The following is a 19,751-nucleotide window of genomic DNA, read 5'->3' as shown; positions in this document are numbered from 1 at the left end:
ATGGGAGTTGACAAATGGGATGTCATCATTTCCCATATGGGTAACTGTCTCCAATCTGTCCTTTCTGTCCAACGAAAAGTTTGGGATATCTCAGCAGAAAGGAAGCATCTCTGGCAGAGGCGAGCAGCCTACGTCAGGTCTATACCAAGACCTGGAAGTTGCAGGCTGTGGGGAAGATACAAATAGCAGGAGACAAGTAAGAAGTGGAGACAGCAATTTCCAGGAAGATCTGGTTATTAAATGTAAACTTCAAAGACTGACTTTTACAAGTCAGATAGCAGGAGCCTCTGACAACTGATAACAGGGCAGCACAAGGGCTTCCCAGAATCCGCTGGTCCGCATCTTGGTTTTGAAGTGACTGGTGGGCCTGTGAGGAGGAAGGAATGAAAATGAAACAACACACTCATTCCACAGCTGCTTTTATCACTTTATTCATAATTCTAGAGTAGACTCTTTAGCAGCTAAGCAAATACCTGAAACTCTCTCATTAAATAAATATATATATATATTATAATTCAAAAAGAAATAATGAGGAATTCTGCAAGTGTTTTTCCAATGAATATGCAGAAGGACCATTATCACCCCAGTAAACCAACTTTGAAAGTCTTCCACTAAAACCCTATAAAACCCAACGATAGTCATAAATTAGCACTAGATTAATTCAAAGAAGAACTTATCCCCCCTCTGCATACCTTCTAATCCATATCTCCAAGAGGTCATTTTAATTATCACACTGTCACTGCTATTCATTACTCTGCTTTTGGAGACAGAGAGCCAGCCCTGTGCCTTTTGCATGCTTTGGAATTCATCATATGAAGGCATTTTATTCTCCCTAAAAACATGCACAGTTTAACCCCCTCACCTTGAAATACTGACAGTAACAGGTTTGCTTGGTGTTTTAAATCATTTTCCTTCCAGTGGGATAGCTCTTTCTTGTTTTCAGCCATGTTCCCGTTATCAGAGAGAAGGTAACTAACGAAAGCCCAGCTAACAGGTGGCTAATGCACAGACACAATCAGCTCAAGTTTTGTCAGATCCTGAGTAGCTTGTCCTTTTTCGGAGGCATGCAAAGCCAAATTTTTGTCCTGACTTGTACCTGCTAACTCGTTCTGGCTGCAGTAATGATCACTGGATGGAAACCCATGTGCCAGTGGCTCCCAGGGTGTTTGTTGTGACCGGGCTTCAGAAGTGCATGTGAGGTCCCGAGACACAGAATGCAGACCTCAGCCGTGACCATGCTTGCTTTGTGTTTACTCGTGTGGAATGGAGCTCAGGGACCTCACACAGAACTCCCTTCTATCCATCGAGATATGGGTATGGGAACTGTACTCAAAGACAGATGAGCATGTGTGAGGGCCCACTAGCTACCTGGACGCATGAATGCAACCCAAGCTGCTTTCAGTTCTTCCTAGGATCACACCTCGGTGCGGTGTTGGTCGTGCTTGGGCCTTGCAGCTGGGTCTCCATTGCTGGGAAATCAGGGAGTACTTTCACAAGGGACAGTAAATATAAATTACCCGGACGGTCAATTTTAGCCTATAGTTCTCAGTTTTTATCATACCTTTTAATTTATCCCCAGGATGCATTCTTCTCACATAACAGGCCAGCATGAGGACCCAGCTGAATCTAACTCCGTTCCTAGATCATAGTGCTCAAGTCCTGGGAAAAAGAGGAGCAACCAGCCTAGCTCTTCTACTAGTAAATGGAGTGCCTGGGGTTACTACACCTTCAGGGCCACCCCACACCAAGAGGAGCTCATTCAGTCTTGTTTCACCTGTCTTTCTTCACCCTCAGTCTGGTTCCTCCTTTCCCTCTCTTATCCACTGGATCTTGGTGCCTTCTCTCCTCCAAGCTACCGTTGCAGCCCAACACCTAGCAGAAGACAGTAAAGAGAAGCTGTTTTGCAAAGCTTCTGATAGCTTGGCAAGGGGGTCTTCTCACCCTTCCCATCCGCTGGGAGACACTTGGACTCCCCTCAGGTTCACCCTCTTTTACCAGTTTGAGACCCACTGGCCTCATGCTTCACATCCACATAACTGGCAGATGTTTCAATCAGTTGCACAACACAGGAGACAAGACCTAGTGATGGTGGCTTCAAGGAGGGATTTCACATGCTGTTCATGTAATGGGAAGGTGGTGAGGTTTTAATTGAGATTTCTTACAATAGTGGCACAACACTGTTTGTTCATCCCTTTCATCACTACCCCCGTCTCACACTGCCTCAGTCATACATCAGTTGGCAAGCCCAGTCTTTCTAGAACCCAACCATTTTTTGCTGGAAAACCATGATTCCTGCCTGTTAGGCAGGTCGTGCAGTGAGTTTCATGCCTGCAGCCTGACAGTAACATTTCTCATATGACCCCTTTCCTTGAATGATCTGATAGAAGAGCAAAAAACCTAACCATGCAGCAGATGATAAACGGCACACAGAGGAGCGCCTGCCTGACTCCCAGAAGCTATTTATCAGGCTCTCTTAATGCAAGCTAACAGGGCTAGCACATGCAATTGGCATAAGAGCTTCTGAGCCTGACACTAAAAGGGGACACATCACATGGTGCAGCAAGGGAGCCAGGACTCCCTCGTTAGCTCATTGTATGGATTACCCCTTTAAAGAGAGAGAGAGTGAGGCTGGTGGAGGAAGGGGAGGCTTTCTCATTTTAACAAATCGCTTTTCAGCCACCGCAAATGATTTCTGTAAATCTATTGGGTCACTCTTTTTTTCCCAGAGATGAAGAAGGGGAAAAAAAAAAAAAAAAAAAAAAGCCCTAAAATTGATTTACCATCTATAAATAAAAAAGAATCAATGGTAAAATTTCCAGCTAATTTCCATCTCGCTCTTCCTCCTTTGGACTATCTGTTATCTTAGAAATACTTGTCTGGGGAAAAAAGAGAAACATCATCCGTTCCAGACCGCGACGTGCTCCTGCGCCTCTCCCCACAGACCAGCCCTTCTCTCTTCTCTTCTCATCACGTGGAGAGAGACTGGTCCTTCAGATGTGCCTGGCTCCTCTTCTCGGGCTTGCTGCCAGCATGGCTGTTCCCTTGGCCCCGCTGGGTAGTGCATTTATAAAGTGGCAATTTTTCCTTCCTGTCAAAGGAAAAGAGAGAGAGGACAGGTATTGCAAAACACTGAGGTGCTTCAGCAGCAGGTAAGCCATGTGTAAAGTCTCACAGTGAAGTGCATCTGTAAGGAAGGCTTTGGCAGCTTGAGACAAATTAGAGTTGGTTAAAGACCAGCTGGTCCCATCCTCCTCTGGCCAGAGCAGAGTTAGTCCTTCCAGAAGACTTCAAGGGCTTTCGCTAGCTCTGAGCTTTCCAAGAGAAGGGCCCCACTGCTTGCCTTCGGGTAATGCACTATTACTGTTTACTCCTCACTGCGGCTCCCACGTGCCTGAAACATTTTTACTTCATTTCTGCTCATTAACAGTCCTTGTATCACTGTGAGTATTTCCTTCTGGGGCATAGATTGTTCACAGGACAGCTGGGTTCATGGGTCTGCTCAGCACTGGTGCTTCCAACACCCAGACCAGTGCCTTCAAAGAGCCCGACGTGATGCTGTTATTTCACCATGCCCATTAACTCCAGTTATCTAACAGTCATGCAAAACTTTAGTTGTCATTGCAGTTTGGAACATGGCGTTGCCAGTGCACCTTTCTGGCTATAGTCCTAGCAGAGCAGTGGGAGTTTAACCGCCGGCCTCCGAAGGAGCAGAGTTACGCTAGAGACGAAGCACTTCTGCAGTGATGCCCCAGGAATTCACAGGCTAAGAGCTGAGCTCCTCACACCTCAGCACCACAGAAGCAGCTCCTCGTTTTCCCACAGTTTGCCTGGGGAACCAGACCTACTTTGTAACACTTTGGTTCCTGATAAGTCTCACTACTTGTTTCCAAGACAAAGTGCTGCCAGCTGTGTTTACAATGTGTATGATAAATGTTCGCTACTTTAAGGAAAAGTAAATCTCTATCCTTTATTATCAGTTAATTCTGTAACATTTCTGTTCCATTTACTTGTATAGCCTCTTTGCTTGAGGCCTTAATTAAAATCCTTCATCTTGCAGCCCAGTGCTCTCGCTGCCTCTCCTCCCTCTGGGTCCTGACACACGTGTTTCACAGAAGACAAGCACAAGTGACCGTACAGCCTCAGCCCTGGCCTGTCTAGCCCGGGCCTGGGAAGAAGATGGCACAACTCACACCATTGTGCCCAGAGACCTTGCTTTGATGAGGGCCTGAATGACAAGAGGTGTGGGACCTGCAGCACCATCCCTAGCTCAGGAGACTCAGCCAGCACCGGGCCATCCCAGAGTCGGGAGCTCCACCTCGCAGCCCCCTACCAGCACTGGAGCTGCAAAGGTGCCTCGAGCAAAATACTGGGACCAGGAGCCACAGGAACCAGCTCCTGGCTGCTCTCTGGCAGCCGAGGCAGCCCTACAACCCTGCCTGTGGGCTGCCAGTGGAGACTGGGTTTCCTCCACACCAAGCAGCACCAGCTCTGAGATCATCATCATTCCCTGCATGTACCAAGCTCCAACCTCGTCATGCTGCATCTCCCACTTGGCAGAGCATGAATTACCTCCCCTCACCAAGCTGGCAGTGCTGCAGCTGGGAAAGCAGATACACCTTTTGATGGCTCCTCCTTTGTAAAAGTAGCAAAACCTGACTCCATTCCCATCCTGAGGAAGGAAATCAAACCACACTGTCAGCCTTGCTCACACCAGCCAAGGTGCTCCAATGAGTTTTCAGGGTACCCACTCAGACAGCTGCTTGCCCCCCAGTACCCACTACCCTGCTGATTTTGTTCGTTTGCCCCCCACTGCTATGGCAGGACAAAAATGGAGAGGGTCCTGTGCCTGATCTATTCTTTAAGGATGCAGTCTGCTCCCTCTAATACCAGTTACCTGTGTTCACTAAGGCAGCTGGAGGTCCAAGCCAAGCTGGTGTCGGTGCTCTACCAGTTCATACTGAGACACAAACACTAGGAAGGTGAGGACCTATCTGCTCACCCAGCCACGTTAACAGAACTGAAGGGACCTGCTGAAGGCCATGCAGCAGACTTGGGAAGAACTGAAAGGAAAAGAGCTGAGATGGAAACCCAGGTTTCTTGATCCTTCCACCCTGACTCGCCCCTGAGGAGCTGGGCCCCTCCAAACCTGCCTGCCATAGCGACACGGAGAAACCTGCCTTCCCCACCATGCAGGTGTGGGTGTGTCAGTGCTTATGCTTTTATTTGCAGAATGAGGTACTCAAATACATTTTTAAGAATTGAAATAATGTAGGGCCTGATGGGGCACAGGGTTTAGAGGGCTTTATCTCCTCTAGCCCTCCCCTCCTCACTGCTGTCATAGCTGCCACCAGTTCAGCATCTACAGCATCTCCACAGTTCAATCACCAACATAAGGCACAGTGGTATTTTGAGGAGATAAACACTGAGACAAAAATAAATAAATTAGGACCCTGGGAGGGAGACCTGAAAGGCACACTGAAGTGAGAACACGCAGTTTCTCTGGTTCTATGTATAATTAAATCGACATGTTCCTAGATAACACTGGAGACCCAAACGCAGCAGCAGCTGTGGACCAAATGGAGTATCACGGAAAACATAGGAAAGCCAGTCAGTCAGTCCATCCCCTGCCCTGGGGCTGCATCAGCACTGCCGGTGTCACTGCTGCCAGCCTGCCTGCCTGCTCCCGGGGGCAGAGCTGGCGCTGGACGGGCAGGCAGGGCTCGGCTCCTGGGTGCGCGGAGGCTGCTCCTCCGTACAGACAGGGATTTCTCTGCACCCAGTCCACTAGAGCAGCACTGCTGAGCGTCATTACTGTTCTCCTCTCTGCAAGTGAGGGAAACAGTATAAAATGAAACATGCAAAGAGAATAAAAATGGCTCTTAAACCTCCTCCTTTTTCATGATTTGGGTAACACAGAAAAAGAATATCCTGCGTAACCAACAGCATTTACAGGTGCGATTTTTAGACACTGGCCCTTTTTAGCAGCCACCCAGGCATCCACTGAACTGAAGCATCGTGAGTATCAACTGCTCTGTTCACATCCAGTACTTGTGACAAACTGATCTTTTTGGACATACAGCCAACTGAGAGACAGTCACGATCAAATCACAACTCTGCTGCATGCTCATAGCACATACAACAATTAATCTTGCAGCCATGCAAACTGTTCTGCAAATTGAAATCTCAGAGGCATAGCAATTACAATACCAAATTTATACCACATCTCTCAGTCAACTAATTGTACATCCAAAAAATCACCACTTGAATAATCTGAATACATTCACCTTTACAGCTAAAAAACCCACCCCACTACATGCTTGATCTCAACACAATTTTGAGTTACAGAATCCCATGGGAAAAAAATGCCAACCTGTGATTTCAACAGCAAAATTGCTTCTATCTAAATACAGCAGATGCATAATTCACATTGAGGTCTAACATCGTGGTGTTTCCAGCAATGCTTTTTTTTTTTGCATTCTGCAAAATGGGGATACTCCTATTACTGTCTGCAGCTCTCTCAGCCCATCTGCAGGAAGACAAGCCCTATATAAGACTACTCAAATGTAGTGTACATGTTCCCATCTAAAACAACTGTATCTGGATTTCTAATTGTTAGGAAACCTTTAAAGATCTGAAAATGAATCAGCAGACTTATGCATCAGGCTAATGTTTTAGAACAGCTAAGCTCTACAAAGCCACCGCCATAAGCACGCTTATGCTGTGGCATTTTGAGCTCTTTCGCACACAAATGTTTCTTGACTTCTGTTTCCATCCAGTGAAGCAAGTTGAGGTGGGGAGCAATAGATTTGAATTAGTGACTTTGCAGCTGGTGTATTAAAGAAGGCCAAAATACAAGAGAATTTGTGTTTAAATTGCAAAGGGCGGAGAAAAAAAGTTATCGATGCCACGTGAGTGGGATCAAAAATGAATCATCAAGGCTGGAAAATGGCTAACCTCTGATCCCTGAAACCAAGAAATCTGTCTGCTTTTGTGTAGCTGCTGATCTAATTTTTTACACTTTCCCCTCTGCACAGAAGAGATGCGTTTCCATTACGTCCATCACAGCTGAACAATCAACGCCTGATTACTTCAAATACTTCACTCTCAGGGATGTACAATTAACCAGGCCCATATCTGACACTGCGAGGGGAGCACAGTATTTTCTGGGATTATCTGAAAAGTTTCAAATGTGAAAAACACAAATCAAATGGCCCAGAAGATAATGACCCTGGCAGTTAGGTAATGTGCATGCTCCAAAGCAAGGCCAATTAGAAGTGATAAAAACAAATTTGAAATGTTAGAGCAAAGGTCAGAATCAAGCCATTACCACAGGCTTGATATTTTTTGTTCCCCTAAGCAGTCACCAGTGCCTGTTTCCAGAAAGTGAGCACAAATTCAAGCTTGCCAGATGACCACCCACCTATTACAGCAGATTATGATTTCTGGGCCATAGAAACCTCGCTAATGCGGTATATGGAGAATCCCGGCACTATCTGGAAATCTCATCAGGTCCGTACCCTGTGGCCCTACTTTTCTGAATGCAGGGGCTGGTCCATGCTGCTCCTAGAGAAGGCGTCATATTAGAGCCTGCTCCCCAGGAGAGTTTGCAGATGTCTTTGCCACAGAAGGGATCCTGCTACTTGCCATCCATCCCTTAGTTCCTGGCCTCCTTCCCCAGCTCACTGCAGCAAGGACACCTGCTTCACCGAGGAGACAGTGGATGGAAGCAGGAGTCATTAGCTTGTAACTGGAACCACATTATCACACAAGTAGCCACAATTACAAGCAATGCACATGGCTCAGACCCAGCCATTGTTGTATATCTTTACTGACCCTGGAGCAGGAAGCTGCAGAGAGGATGGAAATAGATTTTGTCTTGTCTCCTGTCCTCCTATTTCCTAAGGAGCAGCAGTAGAATAATGGGTTGCACTTACCTGATGAGGTGTAGCAGAAAATGACAGTCTCTTGAGCTTGTTCAAGTTAGCAATGTGATATTGGGATTAACGTGCAATGTACATCAGACATTACCCATGTTGACCCACCCCACACATAGCAGCTGTCTCTGCTTTCAGAGCAGAGTGCTCTTGCTCTTCAGAAATACAGGGAAAGTCCAGGCAGAGGTGAGGCATGAAATAACACAGATGCTGTAAATTTGCTTACTGAGCCCTGGCTTCCTCAGAGCAACAAACCCAAGAAAGGAAGAAGAAAGCAGGTGGGTATCTCCAGGCATATCTACATGAGGATGCTGAGGATGCCTGTGAGAGCTAATCCAAATACATTTAGGGTGTAAATGTAAAGCTGATTAGTGAAACCACAGTAAGCTCCTATGTGGATATGCTCCTTCAGAGTTAAAGTAGCCATAATTCAATTTATTCATTTAGCTCATTTCCAAAAGTAAATTAAGGTAGAGTAAATTAAATTAAATCAGCTGACAGCACTTTCATTTTGAAAGGGATTGTTAACATGGACCCAATCTACTTCATACAGTAATGCAGATTATTTTCTCCTGCTGAGCCACCCGTCAGGCACACTGGCTCCCTGGGCTGGTCCTGAAGTATTTTTACACACCCTCTGTTCAGGGACTGTCTGAAAGCAGGACCAAGCCAGAGGTGTGTTTGACTGTTTGCATGTGCTTTAGTGTGTGCTTGCTTAAATCCAGGGTAAAATCCTGCCAGCCTTCGCTCTGGTTCCCAAGTGCTTGACAAGGTAATTGTTGTAATGTGGAATTTTGGTGAGCCCTCTGCTGGGAGCTGGCCAAGCACTGCAGATCTCCCCAAACGGCAAATGGATCCTTTTCATTGAACCCACACAAATGTGTCACCATTGAAAACCTGAAGGGTTTTCTTTAATGACAGCTTCAAGTATCAAGAGTTGCATAAAATATGCAGACATGTGTGGGAGTGAGCTGACAGATTATAATTACCAATAGGGAAGGAGAAAAAAACAAAAAATAATTTTTGAGGCAAAACATATAATTTGCCTTTAAACCATAGTAGTGTTCCCATTACTAATACAATTCACAGCTCTGGAAAGCACACTGAAATTGTTTGACTCCTCAGCAGTTTGTTGGGTTTTTTAAATTTTCCTTTTAAAGGAGCACCAGCTAACATGGGAGGGTAAAGCAAGGGGTTTTTTAGACACTCATATGAGCTTTGAACTGTTTGAACAAGTAGGGAGCCAGGTAAGACAGTCTGCAAGATCCAGCTGCGAGGCAGCGTCTCTGTGCTAGCTGTTAGGATCGTGCAGCAGTGCAGCCCTAGCTGGCCCTGCCGGTAACGTAAGGAAGGCTTTTAAACATCATTGTTTGGTCCCACTTGTCCCTAGAAAAGCGACAGAGCTATAGGGTGCCCATGGACCAGGTCCTTCCTGGTGAAATCCCTGAGGCAGGTTGCAATCCTCCCTCCAAGGGAGCTGGGATGGCGATGGAAACCTGACCTTTCCTTTTTTCTTTTCTCTCTCTCTCTCTTTTTTTTTTTAAATTCTTTTCTCTTTTTTGTTTTTCCCTGCCCTCATTTAATTTCCACCTTTCTCTACAAATTATAAGTGGTTTTGCTGACCTTTCCCTGGAGCAGCACTGGAGGAAGGGGAAAAAAACATTTACTTTGCTGTATCTGCACAATTCAAGAGGCATTGACAGTAGTGTTTGTGATACCGGCATCATTTTGGTGCCTTGGGACTTTCTGGGAGTCCCTTCACCTCCTCAGGAGTGTATAGGGTAAGCCACTGGTGTTACAAGTAGCCTGGGGAGGTGAAGAGCCTGTGTGTGGGCAAGGGGAAAGACCAGACCCACATATATCTTCAGGATTGCTCCGGGGAACTTCTCCTTGAAGTCAGTTTTATTTCACAATAATAACAACAACAACAAAAATTAAAAAAAATACAGAGACACTGCATTTGCTTTTAGTAGCAGTGGTAGCCTCTCAGTGTGGCTGAAGTGTGCGGCAGAAATCTGAGCTGCCTCCTTGCCGATGTGTTGGTGGAGGTGGTTTGTTTGCCCCACACAGACATTTCACTCAAACCAGTTTGCTAATTGGACTTTATATTCCTATACTGACCCATGCCTATGCCCTGTCACCAGAGCTAAAGGAATGTATGGCTCAAAGATGACCAGCAACATCTCCTTCTATGTGAGAGAAGCAATGAGAGAAAGAGAAAAGGTGCCCAATTTTCCTTTCTCTCCTTTCACAGCATTGCAATGCTCCTGTGCCCTGGAAGCTATGGAGTATTTCAGATCTCTGTTGTACTGAGATCAAATCTGGTCTGGAACATGTTTTTATGTTTATTAGACTCTGCTCTGCTCTTAGCTTCTGAAAATGGTGGGGGAAAAGATGACAAGACAGTGATTTAAGTCTGGGAGAAGTGAGCTGGGGATGGCCGCGAAGAGAGCCCCTGGAGAATGACAAGAAGCAGCCATCTATTTAAAGCAGATGGGTGGCTTCACTCCCAGCTCATGTCAGTCATCGCCAGGTCAAAGAAAGCACTACCGGGTGTAGGTGAAACCTCAAAAATCCTGAAAGCAGAGCTTCAAAGCGTAGAGAGCAGTTTTTCTGAAACACAGGAAGAGGTGGACTGGGAAGAACATCCCAGATCCAGTGGGACAGAAAGACCCACACACAGCAGGTGCCAGAAAGCAGCAAATCCCTGGGATGGTATCAGTCTGAGCCTGTAAGACCACACAACCTCTGGACCCAGCCCTTTACGGTCAAGGTGGGGCTCAAAACTTGAAGGGCTAAGTTGCCCGGGCAGAAGTGCCTCCAAACAGATTGTGCCTGTACACAAGACATTCCCCAGCTCCACCCAGCGTGATGCAGGTGATGGTGCCCACCGCCTCTGAGGATGACGGGACAGTCCCGTGGGTCTATCCAGCCTGTTGGATATGCAGCTGTGAACTCATACATCATCATTAAGGCTGCAAAGTCAAGCAGCAAAAGGAGGAATTGCCAGAGTAAAGGCTGTCAGAACAATTTTAATTCAACCTCCTGGCAGATACGCCTTCTGATGTGGTCTTTAATTACCTCATCACAGCCTACTTTTTCTTCAGCAAGACTGCTGTTTCATTCAGGGCACGACGGACAGGCAGCAACTAATGAAGGGCCAGTCAATATTTTGTCCTGTCCTTTTATTGTTCGGTGTGTGGCCCCAGGCATTATTTGCTGCATGCCATCAAATCCCTGCTCTTAGCAGAATTATTCGTCTTCTCCTGGACTTTTCTCTCATGTGTGTCAGTGCAGCAGCTGTGAGCTTCCCACACAGGAAAGAATTTTTCTTCCAGCACTCCCGTGAGCAGAGAGCATGGGTTATACCCACATGAAAACGTGCTGCAGACAGAAGTTGCAGAATGCTCCAACAGGGAGGGCCAGGTGGGATTTTTCAGGGTACCCACATTGTGTCTGTTCAAAGCCCAGCCCCCCTAACCTCAGCCAGAGTTGTAAGCACTCAGCACTTCTATAAATTGAACTCCAGTGTGTGCAGAAAATGAGAAACATGGAAATGGTGGCTCTCAGAGAAAAAAAAGTCACTGGTTTAAAGAGGCAGCAGCTCCTCTGCTGATGCTGTGCTGGAGCAGGGCTCTGCTGTGCAGTCAGTGAACCAGAGTGAAATAACAGAGCAATGCTGCTACGGGCAAAGGGGTGGACTTAAGGCAGCGCAAGGTGACTGGCATTTGCAAATTTTTCAGCAAAAAATTCTGGTTTCCTACCTTAACCATTCTCTGTAACAGCTGTATTTTGCTTTCTCTTAGTCTCTTCCAAATTTTTCACCTTTTACAAAAGATTTTAGTGGAGGACATTTCTCACTTTCGACCCAAGCAATGTTCACCTTTACTCTGGCACAAGTAGAAAGAAATGAGCGCAAGACAGACTCGGCAAGTGGAAGAGCTCCCAGTGCCACCGGCAGCATCAAAGGGAGCCCTACTCAAATGCATTCCAGTGAGTGCAGTGGGAGCAGAATTTACTGATCACTGAGCAGCTTAAAAAAAGGACATAACAAGAAGGAGAGGAAGGGCATGAACCTTCATTGCCACCTGACAGCCCTTTCTACAATGCGCTCTCCTGCTCTGTGTCCACTTAACCCAACCTTAGAGAGATGTCTTTGTGTCCAGGATGGACTTCCCTGAGCCTCTCTGAAGCAGGTCGAAGTGGCAGCACTCTTTTCTCCAGCAGTTTCTGTAGGCAGCCCAGAGATCTCTTTTACTGTTAGAAATTCATAGGCCTACCAGCTTGTCACTCCAGAAGATGTCCAGCATTTTCAGCAAGGCTTTTAATTCATTAGCTCACATAGGAAAATATTCTAACCTTCCTGCCCTCTCCAGCTGAGTCACTGATGCTTTCCTATCTTGCTACAGACACATCACTTTAAGGAAAATAATTGCTTAGCATGCTGGTAACAACAGACATTATCTGTCTGAACCGGGCATTTTTGTAGGATCATGAGGTCTTCCCATGCTGAGGACTGCCAGGCGCGTTAGGGTTACTGTTTGAAACAGGTCCTGACTTTCCCTTGCAGGCTGTGGGAAACACTGCATGGCCACTGGGCTGGGCTCCCAGGGAACTGGGGGAAGGTCAGAGAAAGCTCAGTTTACTTCTCTGCAACATGCTGATGCCAACATAAACACTTCCTTCTTAAAGATCTTTCAGTCAGATGTGCTCTGCAAGTGTTTCAGGTTGTTGCTATTTCCAGGGCTATCATTATAATACGTTCTGGCTGCACTAATTCCCTCATACAGAAATTGTTCTGCCTGTAGTAGGCTGGGACAAAGCAGCCAATTAGTTATCCCTTACACGTTTATTAACTCTGCAGCTTTCTTTCAATGAGTATGTGGAATCTGGTAATGTTTTAATATATTTTCATAAACTGTGGGCACAACATGTCCTGTTTCAAGCTAATAACCATGCCACATAATTAGTCCTGATTACACAGATATTTAGTATTATTTTACATATTCCAATCCTTTCTGAGTGCCACTGCCTAGCCAAGGCATATTTAGAGCCACAATCATCTCCCCTGTGTTTCCCAGCAGTTTGCAAGATTTTCTTGTGGACAGGTTTGCAGTTAACACGACAGCTTCAAAGAACAATTCCATTTCACTGACGTACGTTTTATATATATATACAGGCTCTGATCAAATGTCAGGTGGCAAAGCCCTGGATACAAATAAAAGGCATTTGCCTACTTACAGGGAAAAGCCAGTATTTGAAAGCTATCAGGAAATTAACAACATGAATCTTTAAAAATCTATTCCTTAAACTTCTGTTGGCTTTGGTCTGAACATTTACCATATTTAGGATTTTACTGCAAGGTAGCACTCCCCAGACAAAAGATCCCTCACCCCATTAGACTCTGGTGGAGGAACGAGAAAAATTTGCTCTGTGCAACCTGATTATAGATGTGTATCTTTCCCTGCTGGCATGGCTTTCACTATAGAGATGGACATGGATATTTGATATGATTAAAATGCTTCAGTTACCACTGTCCGTGGTTCTTTAATTTAAAATGAAAAAAGCAAACAAACATTCTTTTTGATGAGGTAACTGAATGATGCTACGGAAAAGCACTTTGCTGTCAGGTGGTAATTAGGTTCAGTAATAGTTGTGGGTTTTAGCCTCGGAGGCTGTGGCCCCTGGGAGTCTGAGAGAAATGATACATTCAATTTCCAGAGGAGAGGAAGATGCTGGATGTTTTTCTCTGCTAACCCTGCAGGTCTCTGCAGATAAGAGCATTCAGAACTGCAACGCTGACAATCCTCCTTGAGCCAGCCTAAACTGTTGTGTCAAGATCACGAACAGAGGAAGGGAGAAGGACTCAAAGCAGGGCATTTAAACACCTAAGGCAGTCAGACTGGCTCTGACCACATATATAAGGAACTGCCAGAATGGCTGCGCCGAGAGGATTTTTAAAGGCTGCGGGAGGAACTCCAGCAGTCGCTCTATGGTCTGGGCTTATATTCGTAACATCCATCTTATCCATCCCTAGAAAATCTTCAGTAGGAAAGTGTTCCTTTGCAAACAAGAAACTGTTCCCACAGGTACCTTTTTAAGGGCGGGTGGGAGGTGAGGGGAAAGTGGGGAGAAGAAGGGAGTGGATTTCAAGGCTCAGCTGCCTCCCTTGGCAATTTGGAATTGGCTTTTCCACTGCAAAATAGAAATTGTATTTGGTTGTGCTATTAAAAGTTGAAACCCAAATGAAACGTTCCCATTGGCCCAAATGCATTGAATTGGAGATTTTTAGTTTGGAGGCGTTATTGCTGTTTTCTCGGAACAGAGACAAATTCCAAATATGGTGCTTCCCATGAAACAGGAGCTCTGGTTCCTGCTCTGCTCCCCTCCTCATGTTTTCAGACAGCTTTGCCTGTTCAAGGAATGATGGTTCTCAACAAACAGTTGACACTGAAGGGACACTTGGCCAACACCAGACAGAAGGCCAGCAGCACTGCCAGATTCAAGCTTGGGCATTTCAAGCCTTCTGTTCACACCTTTGTGCATTGCTCACTGGTGCCTTACTTCATGTCCAAAAATACTTCCTTTTGGACAAACATCCACTTAATCTGGTTGTAAAGCTGGAGTAAAGACAGGGTGAGAGGGGATCCCCAAGTAAAGGCTCCCATTTGGACTGGCAGAAGGAACCTGCCATCTGGCTGCCAGCACTGCAGCAGGTCCACGGGGAAATGGAGAACCCTGCCTTTAGCACAGGCTTGCTGGTAATTTCCTGAAGCACTGAAAGATTTTTCACTTCCAGAATTAAAACTTTTCAAAATAAAGTGGGTCTGATTCTCCTCTCTCTCTCGGGAGATACATGAAGGGTAAGTCCATTAAAGATACTGGTGTGAGATTGGTGTACAGCAGACAGAATTCAGGAAAGATATCAATATCTCCCAAATCCTCTTTTTTGGATATTTTTTCAGACATAAACCCGGTATCTTTCCTGATCATAAATGCTTTATTTCCGAATGGAATTTCAATAATATAAGCACAGTTAGACTAACACGCTTATTATAAAGCCGTAATGCAGTAGCACTGAAGTTTAGTAATGAAAGGTATTAAAAAGCAGCCCTGCTAAAGCAAGAGAAATTGCTTTCTGACCTACCGGGTTTTAGGAGTAGGTGCTAGTGGTCTGTCCACCAAGGAATTCAGCCTGTAGTAATCCAAGAAAGTCCTGGCCACATTTCTTCCAAGCTTCATATCTGTGAGGTTTTAATTAAGGAGATTTTTTTTGTTTTAATAATTAAAAGTAATAATAAGAAAAAAGCAGAGTCTAAAGGTAAATTACTCCTATTTAATGCATGAACAAGTTTTACATTAACCATCCCACAGTGCTCAGGCTTCAGGCAAAATGACTTGCGCAAGCAGATAAAGTGGGGGTCATCTTGTTTGCTTCTTGTTTTCACAGGCAGATGCTGCATAAAACTGCAGACAAGAGGAAACATTCTCCCTTTCCCCCATTCCTGGCTGCAGATCCCAGTGGTTGTCATGAAGTAATACACTAGACAAAAGGGGCCTTACAATTTCCACATTCAGCAAAAATAATTACCTAAAAGTGCTTGGCTACAGGCAGTATTTCTGTGCTTGCAACCAGGAAGCAATGTCAACAGTGTCATAGTATGAACCAGCCATGGACCAGTGCACAAACTCAAGGTTGGGATTAAGGCTGTAGCCCTCCAGATCTTTAGCGGTGCCCCCTCCACTGTCCTGGGAGGATATACTGTTCTTTAACTCTGTTGTATTCAGGACTTGAAATAGCGATTTTGGCACTGAACTGGAAGGAGAGCAGATTACCTTAAGGAGGTCAGCAGTAACTCCAGGGGCTCTTCTCACTAGCCACAGTTCCCTCTTCAGCTGAGCCCAACGCTAGGGAGGTGCTGCACCTCGGAGCTGCCACCGAGACCTTGCAGGCACAGGAACCAGACCTTCCTGAAGACTCATTTGCCTAAAAGGAAGCTGAATAACCTGCAAATGTGTTGAAAAACCATATCTGAGACAACAGGTCCATGGGGTAAATTTCCCGCTCATGTGAAACGTCAGCACTGGGTCTGCCTGTGACAGAGCAGCGCCTACTTATCACGTACAGGGTGATGTCCAACTGGGAGAGATGGAATTGATGCCATTATCCACAGCTGTATTACAAGGGCTGAGGACTCCTTTATTTGCCTTTTTCGAACTGATGCCTATCCAGGCTACAACAGCCACACGCTTTGCCAGTGCAGTGACCCAAATGGTCATCATAATGGACTTTTCAGGAGCGCTGATGCAGTAGCTAAGGTGGGTACATCACCTGGGGAATCTAAATACACCTCTGCCTCCGACACCCAGCAGTTGAGGAAAATAAACTGCTGCTGGGTTGTTTGGTGTGCATGCGTGCATGCTCTGCTTTATCAATAGTTATCTGCTGATGTTTCCATTAGAGGAAGATTCCAGAAGTGCAGTGTCCCAGGGGCTTCCAGCAGTGCCTGTGAAGATGCTAGCTTCTAAATGAAGCTTTTATTACCCACCCACTTACATTAGACACATCAAAACAAGTGAGCATGAGACATCAGGTTCAGGCATTACCATGAGATCTCTGTTTATCATTTATTTATTTATTTAAAGGGGAGGTCGAACTGATTTGACTTAGTCTTTAGCTCTAGTTCTGCAAAAAGCCAGCCACCAGCTCCCCTCACACTGCAGCCAAGCCCAGTTCTAGCGGCTGAGGATGACTCCTGACGCTGCTTTTCTCTCCAGTGATCTGCTCCCACTTTTCCAGTTCCCACTGCTGCGCCTAGGGATGGTCACATGGATGTATCCCTTCTCTTTCAGGGTCTACCCTGATATTATCATTGCGATCCTAATACCATATGTGCTGCAGGCATCTATATTCTGCCACCCAACAGTACAGCACAGCCTGAACAGCTGGTGTTCACGGCTGTTGTCTGTGCGGACAGGGATAGTTGGTTGTGTGAAACAGCACCGGCTGTCTCAGGGCTGCCGCAGTACCCAGCAGCTCCCCTGCAGCCTGCCAGCACTGACGGACGAGACAAACTGTACGTGCATGAAAGTTCAGAAAGTTAGAGACAGCTTAAAGTTTCATCCATTTGAGGGAGGGCAGCGTTGGCTTTGAAAATGTTTTGTTATTGTTATTGGAATTTGGGGATGGCTGGGGGTAGTTTGGTTTCTGCAGTTGTGAACTCAAAGCAGCGGCAAAGGTTAAGAGTTCAAAGTAGTCTGAGGAAGCAAGAAAGGGGAGAGGGCTGTCAAACATTTAAGGGATTGAGAAGACTAACATAGCTTGATCTTGTCGTTTCTTTCATTTACTCAGCACTTTAAAGACATAAAGTAGTAATTGGACTCAGTAAAGTCTCTAGGATATTTTGTCAGCGCCAATCTTGGAAGGCTCCTCTGCCAGCAATGGCCCTGCTGCCCTTTTCTTTGTCTCTCTACATCGCTTGTGTTTGCACAGTGGGAAACACCTGACCTGCGTCCTGGGGGAGGAAGCCCTTAGCTGAGAGCGGGTGCAGCTGAGGAAGTGGCTACACGAGCTCCTGCGTGGTACCTTACAACTCTGCCTCAACCATGACCTGGAGGAATCCAGTTCTTCTGCTGGACTTGGGCCTTAGGAGCACCTTTCTAAAGGTAAGGACAGTTAACCACTGGAACAACTTGCCTTAGCACATCTGGAAATCTCCAGACCAGAGGTCTTGAAGAACAGGTTAAACCCACAGCAGACATGAATGGTTTAGGTTTAACTGGTCCTGCATGAAGTTTGGAAAAGGAAGTATATAGAAGAGCCTCTAAGGCTACTTCACCTCATTTTTCTACAGTTCTTACTATGTTTTGCAGCCCATACAGACTTCATGTTTGCTAAGATCACCAGGAAAGGTAAAGGCATTTTGAGGAGCATGGACACACAGGTAGGCAGGCACTGTGAAGACACTGGACATGCACCCCTGTGCCACATGCAGCCGCTGAAAAGTCACAAAATGGGAACAGCTTGCAATCAGCACTGGTGGAAAGAGGCTCGAACCAGCATGGAATAGAAAATGTGCATGTTGTAATACTAGCGTCTCGAGCCATCCCACCCCCTCAGTTCTGCCTGCCATCTCAGTAAAGGATGAGCAGTTTCTGTCATGGAAGTCAGGCACTCGATGCATAAAACCTGAAGCAGCAGTAAGTCTCTCCCTGTGGCTGCCTAGCCTGGGCAAGGCATGGCCTGACGCACTCAGCGAGTACAGGCAGCATGCATGTGCAGAAGTGATGGAGAAAAACAAATCAAGGCAATAACATTTGCATTTATGTGCAGGTGCATGGAAGACCCAGGCTCTACTTTGGCCTACAGTATGTCGTGGGCATGAAAATAACTGCAACTACAATCAGAACCCACTTTTGCTGAGTGGCTTGTTTGTTTGTTTGTTTGTTTTTCAACCAGCTTCCTTTCTGCAATCACACATGCTGTGCTTTTGCCCACAGGAGCTCCCTACCTAGCTTGAACTGCGCTTGTTGGAAAGCCATTTCCAAGCTGTTCCATCACAGGAGCTCAGCTTGTATGAGACAGTAGAAATCCATTTGGGAGAGTCATGGTGGAAACATCCGGGTGAGCCTTCACCTTTAATAGCATCTGCAGTTCCCTTTCCTCTCTCTTCCTTCTCCACAGACTCGTTCCTCCGTGCTCCATATTTCTGCCTGGAAGTGGAAACCAGTGTGTGCCCAATGCCCCTCCCGCAAACGCCATTCTCACAGCATTCACTCTTTGAATGGCATCAGCGGTTTGGGGGAGATTTCAGGACAGTCTGCTTATATAGAACTCTGCCAAATTTCACAGATGTTAGGAAGTTCAAGAATTATGCTGGGCTTTCTGCAAAATCCTCCGTATTTAGGATCCCACCATGCCTCACACCCCAAAGCTTCCAGCCCTGATAAGAAAAGAGGACAGAGGAGTGGGGAACCTCACAAGCCGTTACTGTTTTTCAACTGAGAAGATTCATCGTTCCTATTGCAAACAGCCTGCTTAAACTGTAGCCTCTAGAAGCACAGACACAGCCTTGTTCTGTCTGTGCATGGAGGCAATAAAAATCTCAATTTGGAAACCAGTTAGCAGTACAAGTTATTATGGGAGGTACTAAATGTTGCTGCTTTAATAGCTCACTGATCATTTAATAATGTCACTGCTGCAGAGCATGGTGGCACCATTCACTCGCTTTTGTTTTGCTTTTTGAAATTCAGGGTCATTTCACTTTCAAGTGAGTGGATTATCTCTCTTTCCCCCTTTTGCCAGACACTGCAAACTGCTTTAAATAATTAGGAAAAGGATGGCTCCTTCAAGTTCGCCATCTCATTTTCATAAGGTCCAGTGTCATTGCTTTGGAACAGGAAGAGAAGCTGTGGTGGTGGTAAGGATTTGACAAGGGCAAAACAGTTAGCAGCTCCCACTCATCTTTGATAAGTCCTGTGGGGTCTCTGCCAAGCAGATTGGATCTCTGTTTTTATGTCTCATCTAGAGGATGGCACCTCCATCAATTTGAAACACTGCACTAGGTTATTAGCTTATGGAATCTGTCCAAGTTTAGTCCTAAACAGGATTTGAAATCATGACTATTCAATCCAGAGGCACCGCTGGCCAGATCCATGCAAGTCTTTTGTTTTAGACAAACAGCTTTATGTTATCCTAAAGACAGAGAGAGAAGAAGAAAAAAAATAGGAAAGGGAGAGAAAGGGGAAGGAAAATAAGACAGAAAGAGAAAGGTGAATCTTTAAAGGGGAAGGAAGATAAGACAGAAAGTGAAAGGT

General features: G+C 45.8%; 1 protein-coding gene across 1 annotated transcript in view; it reads right to left on the bottom strand.

Annotated features, from left to right (window-relative positions):
- Nucleotides 1-406: 406 nt before the first annotated feature.
- LOC119155386 (BEN domain-containing protein 5) overlaps nt 407-19,751 on the bottom strand; it is a 965,021-nt gene continuing 945,676 nt past the window's right edge. Inside the window, exons 12-13 of the mRNA XM_037404023.1 lie at nt 15,082-15,178; nt 407-3,088 (exon numbers count right to left, since the gene is read on the bottom strand). Coding sequence (XP_037259920.1) covers nt 2,968-3,088; nt 15,082-15,178 — 218 coding nt within the window. The 3' untranslated portion in view covers nt 407-2,967. The remainder of the gene's footprint in view (nt 3,089-15,081; nt 15,179-19,751) is intronic.

The sequence above is a fragment of the Falco rusticolus genome, chromosome 11 (assembly GCF_015220075.1).
Source record: "Falco rusticolus isolate bFalRus1 chromosome 11, bFalRus1.pri, whole genome shotgun sequence".
Classification (NCBI taxonomy): Eukaryota; Metazoa; Chordata; class Aves; order Falconiformes; family Falconidae; genus Falco; species Falco rusticolus.
The sequence above is the reverse complement of the archived record's forward strand: the minus strand, read 5'-3'. Positions and strand labels throughout refer to the sequence as shown.